The sequence below is a fragment of the Passer domesticus genome, chromosome 3, assembly GCF_036417665.1.
Source record: "Passer domesticus isolate bPasDom1 chromosome 3, bPasDom1.hap1, whole genome shotgun sequence".
Classification (NCBI taxonomy): domain Eukaryota; kingdom Metazoa; phylum Chordata; class Aves; order Passeriformes; family Passeridae; genus Passer; species Passer domesticus.
This window is the reverse complement of record NC_087476.1, coordinates 97965800-97979699: the sequence shown is the minus strand read 5'-3', so window position 1 is coordinate 97979699 and position 13900 is coordinate 97965800. Positions and strand designations below refer to the sequence as shown.

Here is a 13900-nt window from a genome sequence, read left to right as displayed (position 1 = left end):
ATTTTCTTTTTTTTAATAACAGGAACTTGAGGCAGAACGAATTAAACTCATGGAAGATGTAACTTCTAATAAGAGGAAGATGAAGGAACTGGAAGACAATCTTCTTTACAAACTAAGTGCCACCAAAGGTTCTGTATAAAAATATTAATCAGATGAGGCAGATAAAACTGATTCACACGAGGTCCTTTCCTTACAGATTTTGGTTTCTCCTAAGATATTTTAAGAGAATGTGCAGTGGCAGGAGTATGAGGACTATGGTGCTATAACATGCCACTATATGCAACTCAGGACACCTAAGCTTAACACCTAAACAAGTTTTTTGAAATACATCCATATTTTTGAGAGCTTTCTGCCCCTCAGATGAGAGAAGGTATCTGGCCATGGGTAAATCTTTAAACCATTGAAAATGTAAATTGGAATGGCCTGACTTAAAATTGTCTTGAAGCTCTTCTGCACTACATTATGAGCCTGAACATGATCACTTACTGTCTCTGGTGGAAAAATAATCTGGTAACAGAAAATCTGTGAGTAACTGCTGGAGATTCATGCATATCATTGAATGACCATTTCCCTTAGGACCATAAGTCTTTTTTACTTTGAGAGTGATGATGAATAGACTTCAAAATAATTTAAATAATTTGTGGATAAGATAGGTGACTTCTCTAGTATGTGTTGCAAACTGTTGGTATAAATACATTTAACATATTTTGAATGAATTTGCTAAAATATGTTGGATGTAAAAATAATTTTTAGTATTACATATCCTGTCTGGTCTCTAGTTTAAAAGCTTTCTGTAATTCAATAAATAATTTCATTTTTTTTACTAAATAATTCCTGTAATTTGGCTTTTTGTTTTCTATATAAATATGAAGTGAAAATATTGTTACAATAATATCCTAAACATCCAGTATTTTACTTCTCAGGTTCACTAGTGGATGATGAGTCTTTAATTGGTGTCCTGCAAACAACTAAGCAAACAGCTGCTGAAATAGCTGTCAAGTTGTCTGTGGCAGCAGAAACTGAAGTGAAGATTAACACTGCTCAGGAGGAATATCGACCTGTTGCTACACGTGGAAGCATTCTTTATTTCCTTCTTACAGCAATGAGCATGGTCAATAATATGTATCAAACTTCACTGGCTCAGTTCTTAAAGCTATTTGATCAATCTATAGCCAGGTAGGAAGACACAGATTTTTCCTACTATTCAGGTGTTTGCTTTTCCAATGTATTTGCTCTTATTAATGCGGTTTCTTTTTGCTTTGTTTTCACGATTTTTTAGGTCTAAGAAATCTCCTGTGCCTCAGAAAAGAATCTCAAATATTATTGAATATCTCACTTTTGAAATTCACTCATATTCTGTTAGAGGCCTATATGAAAACCACAAATTCCTCTTTACCCTCCTTCTGGCTTTAAAAATTGATATTGAGAGAGGGCATGTGGAAAACAGAGAGTTCCAAACTCTCATTAGGGGTAAGTTTTAAAAATTGTGTTATGCATAGAACTAATTCAACTTTTTAATCTTTTTTGCCATTTCTTTGTCTACATGGTTTCTATCAACATTTCTGTGGGAGCTGGGCTTGTTCAGCTTGATGAAGGGAAGCCTTAGAGGACAGCCAATAGTAGCCTTCTAACACCTGTGAGAAGGCCATTAATAAGGCTAAGTTATAATTTGGTATGAAATAAGTACACAAGAGTACAGTTAGTATCACAGAGAAAATTATTTAGGTCAAAATACATAATTTAAAAAGAAATATCAATTATATCTTGACCCCTGGAATATCATGTATTTCATCAGAAAGTACATTTCATCCTGTGTTTTTATCCACAGGAGGTGCAGCTTTGGATCTACAGGCTTGCCCACCCAAACCTTGCCGATGGATTCTTGACATGATATGGCTAAATCTAGTGGAGTTGAATAAACTTCCACAATTTGAAGAAATTTTGAACCAGGTGATATTTTCTAATCATCTTTTTAATGTTAATTACCAGTTTTGTCATCATAATTGTGTTTCCACAAAAATACAGAATAACATCATAGAGACAATTAGGTAGCATGAATGGTGGTGTGTTTATTTATCTTCTTTATGGTATTTGGTATTATAGTAATTGAGGGAGAAAAAGGAGAGAAGGAACAGGAGCAAAGGAATAAGGAAGTCAATAAAAGAGAGATAAGATAAAAAGTTAGAGGTATCAAAAAGGCTCATAAAATTAATCTGAGTGTCAGATTAATTAATTAGTTTTAAGTTACAATGTTGTATGTCGTGATTTTAGTGTATTTTTACAAGTGAGTGGCTTACTGCTTGTTTTTAAATACTTATTTCTGTCCCAAGGTTAAAATTTAAATATGATGAGCTAGCTACAAATGCCATGTTTTATGTAGACATGCATAAACTTACAAACACATAAGCTTGTGGTATGTTCAATTTGGTAAATTTATTTTTCTTTTTTTACTGTAGTTAAACCACTCCCTAAGCATTTGTTGTCTCTAAGTCCTCCTTGCTAATCAGGCTAATCAGGACAGTAAGTTCTTCTTGCTGTTACAGCATTGGCTGGCCAAGTCATTTTGTGATGGCACATATTGCCCTGGAGGGTAGCAGACATTTTAGCTAAATGGTTACCTGCAAGTGGTCACTCATATTCTGTTAGAGGCCTGTATGAAAACCACAGGCTGTGGTTTTCATGGCTGTTTTATGGCTGTTTCTAAACCCTGTAACAAGGCAAGAGTTGGATACATAGCAGTGAAATTTTTCCAGTTTTTGGTTTCTTGCGGTATCAAATAGATTATTAAGTTAGAGGAAAGTTGGAGGAGCTTCAGTTAGGTTGCTCACTCTGGGTTATTAGGGCACCAGAATCCTATTTCTATAAAAGTCCTTTCACCAGGGCTTTTCTAGAATGTGTGCAAACAAAATTTTAGACTCCAAAATACTTAGGTGACAACGTTACCACAAAAACTCTCCTTTTAAAATTAATTTTTTAGTACTGTCCTACTTTAGCCACGTAGTTGCAAAGTTAAAATATGGCAAGTAAAATTATTTCAGTCATAGATAGAAATGGAATATGGGAGGGTGCTAACTAGGACATCAATTAAAAACCCAAATATTGTGAAAACATCTTTTAAATCTTATTTTTATCCATTAGAAGTGTTGTTCTATTTCATTCATCATATAAAATACAACTGTATCATTATTCATTTAGATGAAACAGAAAATTATTTAAAGTGACCAAAAGAGGACTGAGAATGATATACTCAGTTCTCAAGAGGTTTCCTGTGCTTTTCTTTTTCTCATGCTAGTTTTGATTCATTTTTCTCCTCTAAAAAAAAGATAAGTCTCAGATGCCTAATTTAACATAGACATCTTCTGTTTAAAACCTTTATTGGTGCACTCCTTGTTCTTTTTCCAGTGATCTGAGAATATTGCAGTACCTAAACTTCCTCAGTCACTGCAGTGAAGGCTCCGTTGCATTTTCACTATGTTCTGCCCACTGGTATTCCTTATCCTATTAGGACACAGGTTCTAAGAGGTGCCTAAAATATTTGTGGTCAGGTTTATTCTTTCTCCAGCCAAAAGCTTACTAGAATCTGCTACTTTTAAGTTGCATTCATTGGCTGGATAAACTGTACTGGGACAGATTTTTCTGGTCCTCTTCATATTTTGTGACCAAAAGGGATTAATTAATCAATCACAGTGTGTTCCTCTTGTAATATAGAGCAGAGTTCTTGTAGTATATAGTATAGTTCCTCCTGCTAATTACTGATTTTTTTTTAAGTAGATGCATCTGTTTGGGAGGGGAATCCATAAATAACTGACTGGCTTGAGAGTCTGCATCTTTACACTGATTGCAGCAATTGAATTAATATTATTTGTAGTATTTTAGTAGCAATTCTCATGGCATATGTCTTAAATGCTATAGGCAATATTATTTGTAATATGTCCTAATATAATAATGGCCTCTCATTAAAAGCTACATTTGCAAGGACATTTTAATGCAATGGCAATATATTTATTTGTGTGTTAATGTAATAAATTTAGATAGCTCACAGTGATAAGGCATGGAAACACTGGTTTGATAAAGATGCCCCTGAGGAAGAAATTATCCCTAATGGATACAGTGATTCACTTGACACCTTCCGCAAGCTTTTACTCATCAGGTGAGCATCTTCAGAAATTTTGGGAAATTACACAGTTGCAACACATCTCAACCTATCAGTATGCTATTATCATAACAGTGTAATTTCAGTTATCTCTGGGTGACATTAAATAGCAATTCACTCACATGAAATATGTTTTTATTTAATTACTTCAGAGCTATCCTCTGCCATCTAAAGGTATTTACAGAAAATATTTTTTATAGCTTTGCTTTTATGTAATGAGAAATGGAAACTGGAAACCATATTGCAGCCTTCTTTGAGAAGCCCGTGAAAAAGTAGAATATTCCAGATAATTTTCAATTTTTAAAAAATTTCTTTTAAAATTAACTATTTTAAATACTTTTAAACAAGTATTAAAATATAAAATGCAAAAAAGAGAGATGGTGGAAATCTAAAATATGTGTTCAAAATTCCATGTGAAAAGAGTGCTGTAAATTATATTTTTTGCATCATGTAGGACCTCTAAGCTCTTGGGATGAAATGAATTTCCAAAGAAGCATTCAGATGCCTTATGCATGAGATTATATCTTCCTCCATTGGTTTTATACTTTCCAAGTGCTGTAACAAAAAAATCAGAGATACTACAAAATAGCCCAACAATATTATTTACTAGACTGTGATTTGTCTTTGGAGCAGATTCAACCTGTGAAGTAAAAAAGGGTAGAATCTGATGGAAATATCATATTGTTTAATGCTCTACACCCTAAGAGGGAGGGGACCATCTAAGTCTGAAGCATTTGAATTATCTTCAGAACCTGAAGATTGTCAGAGTAATATGTTTTATCCAGAAGTAGTTGTTTGTTTGTTTTATCATGGGAAAAACACTCATCACCAACACAAATACAATCCAGTGCAAAAAATTGAGTTTGTACCCTAAAAACTAACAGACCAAATGAACCACCTGCAGAGTTTTACTAAAGGGCAAAAACTATCTTAACATTTCCCACTTTGTGTTCTCAATTACAAAAGTTCTGTTTAAAATGAAGAATGTCCCAAACTAATGAAGGTGCCTAGAACAGAAAATTCCAGTGCAAATAGTTAAGGCAAAATTGTAAGCAACTGGTGAGTATCATAAGTAGAGGGAAGACCATCAGCTCTGCCTATTATATCTGTAAAGACAAACCTACAAACAAATATATGAATATGTGTGTATGCATACACACATCATATATATTATGATTTTTAAAAATCCCTCTGTTTGATAAAAATAAATTTGAGTCTGATCTTGTAGGAAGGGGCAGTGAATTTATATCTTTGTATGTATTATATTTTGTAGGTCTTGGTGTCCAGACCGAACACTTTCCCAAGCCAGGAAATACATTGCAAGTTCCTTGGATGAGAAATATACAGAGCCAGTTATTTTGAATTTAAGAAAAACTTGGGAAGAAAGTGACATGCGAACACCTCTCATCTGTTTCTTGTCTATGGGATCAGACCCAACTGATCAGATTAATTCCTTGTCTCGGAAGCTTAATTTGGGTATGAAAGTAATTCATTTTCTTATGTTAAAACACAGATGGGCAGTGTAACTAATTTCAGAGATTTTTTTCCTGAGAAGTATTTCTTAAAGTCTGTTGCACTACTGTTTGTTCCTGAAACATCATGTTAGAGATAAAATAATGTTTAAAGAAGAAGACAGTATGCTACGAACCATTCTGTGTGAAGTTGGAGAGTAATTCAAGTCTTTTTTTAATAAATTGTTATCCTCCTTCCTGGTGATGATAATGTTTTAAATCCCTATCTTGTAAAGCAATTAATTCATGTTTTAAAGTTCTGTTATGGTGACAATATTTTCTTGTTTTAACTCTTAACTACAGGTAACTGAAAAATCAGTAATCTGCTTAGAATATTAATTTGTAACAAAAAATAGCTACAAGATCTACAATTGCATATTCTGGACTTTAGTTCTACACCATATGGAAGTCTTGAAATGTGAATATAAACTGAGTTGAGAGTAGATCCTATATATTCTTGCATTTGTCTCTTTAGTATGTTCATAAATGCAGTTTTGCATCTTTGTATTGTATTTATGTACACTTTGAGAAAAATCTCTGTTCATATTTCAAATAATCTGACGTTAGAATTTGGCACAAATTCACATTCACAGTCAACATTAGTTACAGTTTTTAACTTCTGTAAGTATTGTGTATGTGTATTTCAGTGTTGTTATACAAAATGTCAATGTTTAGAAAATGTATACATAATAGTATAATATGATGGTGAAGGGCTTCTGCTCTCATATATTTTTGAATTAAATTTATTTAATTGTGCTGTATTTATATCACTGGTTGTTGGACTGAATTGAAATTCTTACTTTTTCTCAAAATGTAAGTTCATTATAATGTAAGTTCATTAATCTTATATTGTCAAATATGTTATAGAATGTAGGACCATCTCAATGGGCCAAGGACAAGAGGTTCATGCACGCAAACTCATAGAGGTGTCAATGGAACAGGTGGGGAAAAACCATTACAACATAAGTTGATTGTTTGTTTTGGTATTCTTTTACACCCCTTCAGCATGCAGTCTATAATATTTTGCATTTTCATCTTACTATCAAGCATATCTCAGGGTGACCATGTCTTTTTGAATGCCTGAGTTAAATCATTTATCTGTGGCATATATATGTGACAGCAGAGTCCAAGCCAATTCCTCTGGCAGCAGTGCTACTGAGCAGCTTCCCAAAAGCAGCACATTCCTTACTTATCACTACACTCTTAACAAAGGGTTAAAGGACATTGGGGCATGGTCCTGTCCAGAGCCCACCTCTTTATTAGAATTTTTTTTCATTTTTTCCCACATAAGAGATATCTGGATGTTGCATAGCTTCTACTGAATAAAACAGTGTGTGCACATGTAGCTTAAAGTTGTAGATACAGAAGGATGTGCTTGCTTCTAAAACTGTTTCACATTTTCCTTACAACCCTGCTAGTGACAGGACCACTTACCAGCATTTGGTGTCTCTTCTTTGTTTCTTTAATTGTCAATCCTTTGACTGACTCCCAAGCATGTCTAAGAACTTCTAAACAATATATAAAAATTTTTCTTTAAATGTTGTCATGTATTTTGTTATGGCAGATGATATTCCCCAACTGTAAAACCATGAAAAACCTAAGTAGCAGCTACAGAGAGATAGTGATTGATGGTACCTTCTGGTCAGCTGGACACTTCAGGGACTTGTGGACAGTCTTTCAAATGAAGACATACAGCTATAGTTGCCTCCAAACTCAAAATATGGGGTATCAGTCATATACCTGTACTTTGGAGGGATAGAATATCTCCAGTAATAGAAAGCAGAACATTGGCATATAGATGTACACCAATTTGCAAAACGAGAAAAAAGAAATCTCTTTATAGCAAATGACAATTTATATTACAAGTCCACACATTCTTCTGGTATTTCTTTCTTTGTATGTCTAGAATGGTCACTGTCAACTCCCAGTTCTTTGCAATGGTGAAAACTGGAGCATCCCTTCCTTTCTTTTGCCCTTAATTTGAAGCACAAGGATACTCAGCACTCCAGCAGAGCTACCAGTAACAATTTCTGAACTACATGCCTTAGTGCTGAAGGGAGGAAAATATGAAATCAGATTTGAAACTACTAAACAGAATTAGTGAATATGAAGACAAATACCTATTTGGTTTTTTTGTACATCTGGCCAAGAGTATATAATTTGATTAAAATTGCCGTGCTGTGTTACAGGAAGATAATTTTCAAAAACTATGTTTGATTCATTTGAAAATGTACAAAATTGATTAAAGATCTCCCTCAGAAAAGTTGATCCCCATAAAAGAAGGAAAAAAACCACCTTCATTTAATCTTCTTTTTTTAATATCTATCAAGTCACCATAAATATGTCAATTACATTTTTTTCACCAACAGCTACTGATGTTTTTTAAATAAGCTAAAACAAAATTGCTAAAATGAAATTACAAGCTGTAATAAAATCCACTGTCCATCAGTGTTTAGAACTGATTAAATAATGTCCCATTTTAATTTCAGGCTTCTAATTCATCAGGCTTTTAAAGTGATGCTAAAAATGCTGATTGGATTTTAATTCATAAACCGAAGTTTAGAGAGATAATAATCCAACTAGAGCTTTCATGCAATTTGAGAGATGAATAAGATCAAATAAGTGGAGGTTGAATTTCATGCAAATGCCTTTATTGCAGATAAACTAATTGGAGTTGGAAACTTTTAGAGTCTCATTACTACCTCTTAGCACTTACTTTAGATTATGTTATTAACAAATTGTTTTTTAAAAATATGTATTCATTAAATTTCAGCTGTTACTTTTCCACTCTCATTCTTTTGGATCTGATTACAGGATTGCTTATCACTGTGTTTTGCTGGAAGAGTACAGGAACCTCTTTTTGCCACTAGATAGCACTGATTCTTTACTTACAATATTGAGGTTATGTTATTTTCACTGAGAAAAAGAGAATGTGGAAATAACTTTAACTTATCCTATTTGCTTTATCTGTGTCAATATCCTATAATATCAAAAGAGATATATATACAGGAACAGAAGTTTAAAAAAAAAACATGGAAAACCAAATTTTATTCTTATATAGACAGCTGGCTTTAGCATTAGGAATAATTTGTTCTAAATATTATATGGTAATAGTTGATATCCTTGTTTAGGGAGGCTGGGTGTTACTTCAGAATTGTCACCTTGGACTGGAGTTCATGGATGAACTACTGGAGACACTTCTTACTGGTGAGATGCAGAATGACACATTTCGAGTTTGGATAACTACTGAACAACATCCTAAATTCCCGATTACACTGCTACAGGTTTGTTCAAATATTTAATTCAGGTACTTATTGAAAATTATTCAAATTAATCACGTAAATAGCGCTGAAGAAAATGGAGGAGAAAAACCCTAAAACCCATGAAAAATGGACTTTTGTTACAATGTAAATATCACTTCAAAAAGAAGGATACTTACCAGTAACTGCAAGTTCTTGATGATGCATTATGTATGGGTGATTGCACACTTATTCTGTACACAGAAGCCCTTCAATAAAAGCTATCTGGCTTTACTTGTATCCCTTTTTGCCCTACCAGATGCCTTGTGGACAGATTAATGCCCACAAACATTCTTCCAGAGAAAGATTCCAGATTCCCCTTTAATAAATACAGAAAGTGTAAATGGGACAGAACACACATAGATAACACATCTTTGAGAGCATCATCTACCTGATTTCTTTGGATGAACTATAAATGGCTGTTGTGTAGATCTCAAGGACAAATTTTTTGTCAGAACCAGGATAATTGCCTAAACTCTTAAAAAGTATGTTTAAGTCACTGATGACGGTTCCCAACACCCTCACACTGGGTCATAGTGGTACTTAATATCTGCTGTAATAGCTGTATGTTGACATTCCTATGTTCCCTTTCCTCTAAAAAACAGTGGAAGTCTCCTTAGTTGTTCTCATTCTCTCTGAATAAAAATAGATGCCTCACCTGATATCCAGCATGTAAAGGGGGGAAGGATATTGTATTTTCAGAGGCCCTTGTGGCAGGGAGGAATGATGAATCTGACTCCATGTTCTCAGAAGGCTAATTTATTACTTTGTAATACTATATTATGTTATAGAATATTATACTAAACTATACTAAAGAATACAGAAAGGATACTTACAGATAATAATTAAAACTTGTGACTCTTTTCAGAGTCCCGACACAGCTTGGCACTAATTGGCCACTGAGTCAAAACAGCTCACACCAGAACCCAGTGAAACAATAACCTGTGGATTTGGATAACAGTCTCCAAACACATTCCAGAAGAGCAAAACACAGGAGAAGCAAATGAGATAATAATTGTTTTCCTTTTCTCTGAGGCTTCTCAGCTTCTCAGGAGAAAAATCTTGGGTGTAGGGATTTTTCAGAGAATATGAATGCCACAGAAGGACTCCTGTCTTGAAAGTGTAGAGACAACCTTCCGTAAGAATTGTCCATCACCATGGTCTGTATATGGAAAACTAGGTGTATGGACTCTGTGTTCTCTCAAAAAAACAAAAAATCATCCTGCATCTCTGAGGGGTTTATGAATAGTGAGGTGTATGGACACACAGTTTGCTAGAAGTGGAAAAAGAGAACTCAGAGGGTTGCTAGATGAATCTTCACTGTGTTTATCTCAAATATTTCACGTGTGATTTCCCACTATATAGTGTAATGTTACCTGTTAAAATGTTAGCATATCCAGGAATTCAGAACAAGAATAATTGACAAACCAAAGCCCCTTCTCAGGTGAAAAGAGAACAATTTGCTTTGCCCTTTTCAATATAGACTTTTCAAATCAAAAACTGACCAGGATATCCTTTGAAATGTGGAAACATTGATTTCTCAAGTGTTCCAATTCAGTCCAACAGTAACAGGAGCAGAACTCAATGTGTCCATGGGGTGCCTGGTCTGTCCTTCCTGTGTGAGCTGCCATGTTACCCAAGCTAGACAGAAAAGTATTTACAGTTGGAGAAAAAAAAACTCCAACCTTTATTTTTATTTGAGTTCCGCCAGCATTTGTAATTGTCTTGAGCACAGAGATTCTGGTATGGCCAATCTGTGTCTGAACTAATAAATTGTTCCATGATCATTATCCAGCACTGGAATGCAATAGCCCATAGGGGTAAGTAGTTACAACATTCCCTGATTGAAAACCTGTGCTTACTAGCACTTTTCCAAATAATTTGCAGATATGGTTTGAAAATCAAAATGGTGTAGCCACTCTTCCCATTAGGCAGTTTGCATGAAACTAAGGGGCTGAATTCTAATGGGCTGTGGCAGTTTACTACCACAAATGTGGATTCAATGTCTACTGACCACAGTACACAGGAATATTCTCTGGTGAATCCAATTTGCTGCTGTAGACAGCCACAGAGTCCAGAGTAGCCACTGTAAACACAAAGATCTGATCTGAGGAGGAGTGAGACTTCATTGTATTTACTGTGAAATTCTGGGAACGGAAATGCTATACTGTTCTTGTCATTTATATGGGATGCTTCTCTTCCATCATTCAGTCGTTGAGTCAGGGATATAAAAGCCTTCTGAAAAGCAAAGTGACTGCTTTTATGTCATTGACAATAAATGTTAGGTCCATGGCCAAGTGTCAGTGATGGTTTTAACCAAGGGAAATTAAAGGTCTATGTTCAGAATCCTTTGTTGCCTAATCTAGTATGACTGCAGAAGAGAAGGCTTTGGGAAGACCTTTTGGCAGCCTTGCAGTACTTGAAGGGACCCATAGGAAAGATGAGGACAGACATCTTAGTATGGTGTGTTGCAACATGGCGAGGGATTCTGGTTTTAAATTGAAGAAAGTTTTATTTAGATTAAATACAAGTTTTTTACAATGAAGGTGCTGAGACACTGGGACAGGTGGCACCCAGAAAGGTTTTGGATACTCCATGCCTGGAAATGTTCAAGGTCAAGTTGAACAGGGCTCTGAGCAACCCGATCTGTTTGAAGATGTCACTGGTCATTGCAGGGAGGTTGGACTAGATGGCCTTTAAAAGGTCCTTTCCAACTCAAACTATGCTATGATTCCGTGTACTCCTTTTATGCAGTTTAAGTATATATCAACTTTATTTCTCCAAGGCTTCAGTTATTTACATTTTATTTATAACTAGTAGTTGTGACATTTTCATATGTTGCTATTTTTGTTTTGGTAAACAAATCCTATTCCTTTCTCTTTTTCTTGCGACAGATTGCTATAAAGTTCACAAATGAGCCTCCACAAGGTATACGTGCTGGACTGAAAAGAACATTTTCTGGAATTAGTCAGGATCTGTTAAACGTTAGCAACCTGCCTATGTGGAAACCTTTGCTTTACACTGTAGCTTTCCTGCATTCTACTGTTCAGGTATTTCTTAAAAGGTTTGCAAATACTGGTGTAATATATGAAGTCACTCTAATAGAGGTTGCTGAAAAAACACATTCTGATATTTATTGTAGCATCATGCTGCAGGACTAAAGCTTTAACTTCTGTAATCTGTATTTCAAGGTTCATTATTATCTCTTTGTTTTAAAATAGCTTTTAAACAATTCTCATATAATGGGCACTTAGAATTTGTTCTTTCTCATCTAACTTCAGCTGATCAAAAGTTAGTCATTGGGTATATGGGAAAAATTTCTCTCTGTAGTCAATAGAAATAGATAAGTATGCTGAAACAGAAAACCAGCTTATCTGTCACAGCTGTCTTTCTCTAAGAGTGAATATTTTTCTAGAGATATATCACCCTCTCCATTGATTTTAAAGGCAATCCAGATGCCTAACTTAGAGTAGCTATTTTCTAGATGGCTAAAATTAAATAAAATTCTTATAATATCTGTGTCAATATGTTTTCTACATTAATTCCAGTATGAGAACAATGATATCTGTACATTGTACTTTAAACAGAAATAACTTTTGAGATCACAGTAAAGACTAATATTCTGAGCTCTCTGAATGTACCTCCTTTTCACCAAGGATCTCAAAATAGTTACAAACACTGTTTAAGCCTTAGGTTCTACAGAGCATCTTGTATTTTTGGTGTAGGCAGCTGGTGAGAGAAGGGCAATTTTTTGATGTTCACTGTTAAGATTATAGCATTCTGCATTATTTTCCTTATTCTATCCTTTCTAAACAGTGAAAAACTTGTTCTGTGTACTGCTTCAGGATTATACTGTTCTTGTGGAACTAGAAGATCTGTGCTTATTCAACTCATCAGTATTTTTAAAAACTATTACAACTATTCATCTATTAAGAAATTTTATTTATGAATTGCCAACCAACAAGCGATATATACGTTGTCCTACCTTTAAAGTGACCAATTCTTAATATCCTTTGGTAACAAGGTCATTATGATAAATATAGCTTAAGATGTAATTTAAAAATTTTTGCAGGAAATCACTACACTTTTCTGCATGGTATTGTTGGTTAATGCTGTCTCATCTGCTTATAAGCAATATTGATTTTGAAAAATAAAAGGTGGGGTTGGTTTTTTTTTTCATTCTAGGTCTTTTTAAATATTGAACTTAGGGTGCCTAAATGTTACTTCAGGTGTCAAAGACTGTCAGTGATTAGTGACCTGATAATATAAAATCTGGTAAATATGTTATTACTTAGATAATTTTAAAATGTAATTTATTAATTTGATAAATGTCTTAACTTCTTGGATTAATTTGTTCTACATTCTGAAAAACAATCATTGAACAATTTAACTGAGGTGGCTTTAACATACTTGTGAGAAATCTAATAGTGCTAGATATTGAAAGTGTTTGGGCTACAAAATATTTATTCTTTTACTTTCATAGTTGACTATTTTTCTGTTAATACAAGTGTTATCACTTTATTTCCAAATAGGCATGCAATAATATATTTGAATAATGTACTGGTGGCAACCTTAACATAAAGTTGTGAATTTTGAAAAAAATGTTCATTAAAAAAACATATTGAATCAATAAGACATAAGTGGCAGTATAGAACTATTTGGAAAACTGAGCATAAATATAGGAGCTTGAAAATTTGAAACTATCATTAGTCGATAGTATATGTAAAAAGAAGAGAAAAACTGTACCATGCTAAATTAATTAATTACTTAATATAAAAATCTCATTATCCACACAGAAGTGAGGATATTGCACACATTGCAAACCTTATTAAAGTTATTAATAAATTATTTTGTTGCTTTTTCTATAAATATTTATCCCTCATGGTATAACTTAGCTATATTATTGATATGTATGAGGCATACAACTATTTCCTAGG

At 34.0% G+C, this 13900-nt stretch overlaps 1 protein-coding gene across 4 annotated transcripts in view; it reads left to right on the top strand.

Moving 5' to 3' along the window:
* Positions 1 to 13900, top strand: part of DNAH8 (dynein axonemal heavy chain 8) — a 115550-nt gene that overhangs the window by 89835 nt on the left and 11815 nt on the right. For all 4 annotated transcript variants that reach the window (XM_064414558.1, XM_064414560.1, XM_064414559.1 and 1 more), the window contains exons 77-85: positions 23 to 128; positions 924 to 1176; positions 1280 to 1470; positions 1829 to 1950; positions 4032 to 4150; positions 5427 to 5629; positions 6532 to 6605; positions 8796 to 8948; positions 11858 to 12013. In XM_064414558.1, coding sequence (XP_064270628.1) covers positions 23 to 128; positions 924 to 1176; positions 1280 to 1470; positions 1829 to 1950; positions 4032 to 4150; positions 5427 to 5629; positions 6532 to 6605; positions 8796 to 8948; positions 11858 to 12013 — 1377 coding nt within the window. The remainder of the gene's footprint in view (positions 1 to 22; positions 129 to 923; positions 1177 to 1279; positions 1471 to 1828; positions 1951 to 4031; positions 4151 to 5426; positions 5630 to 6531; positions 6606 to 8795; positions 8949 to 11857; positions 12014 to 13900) is intronic.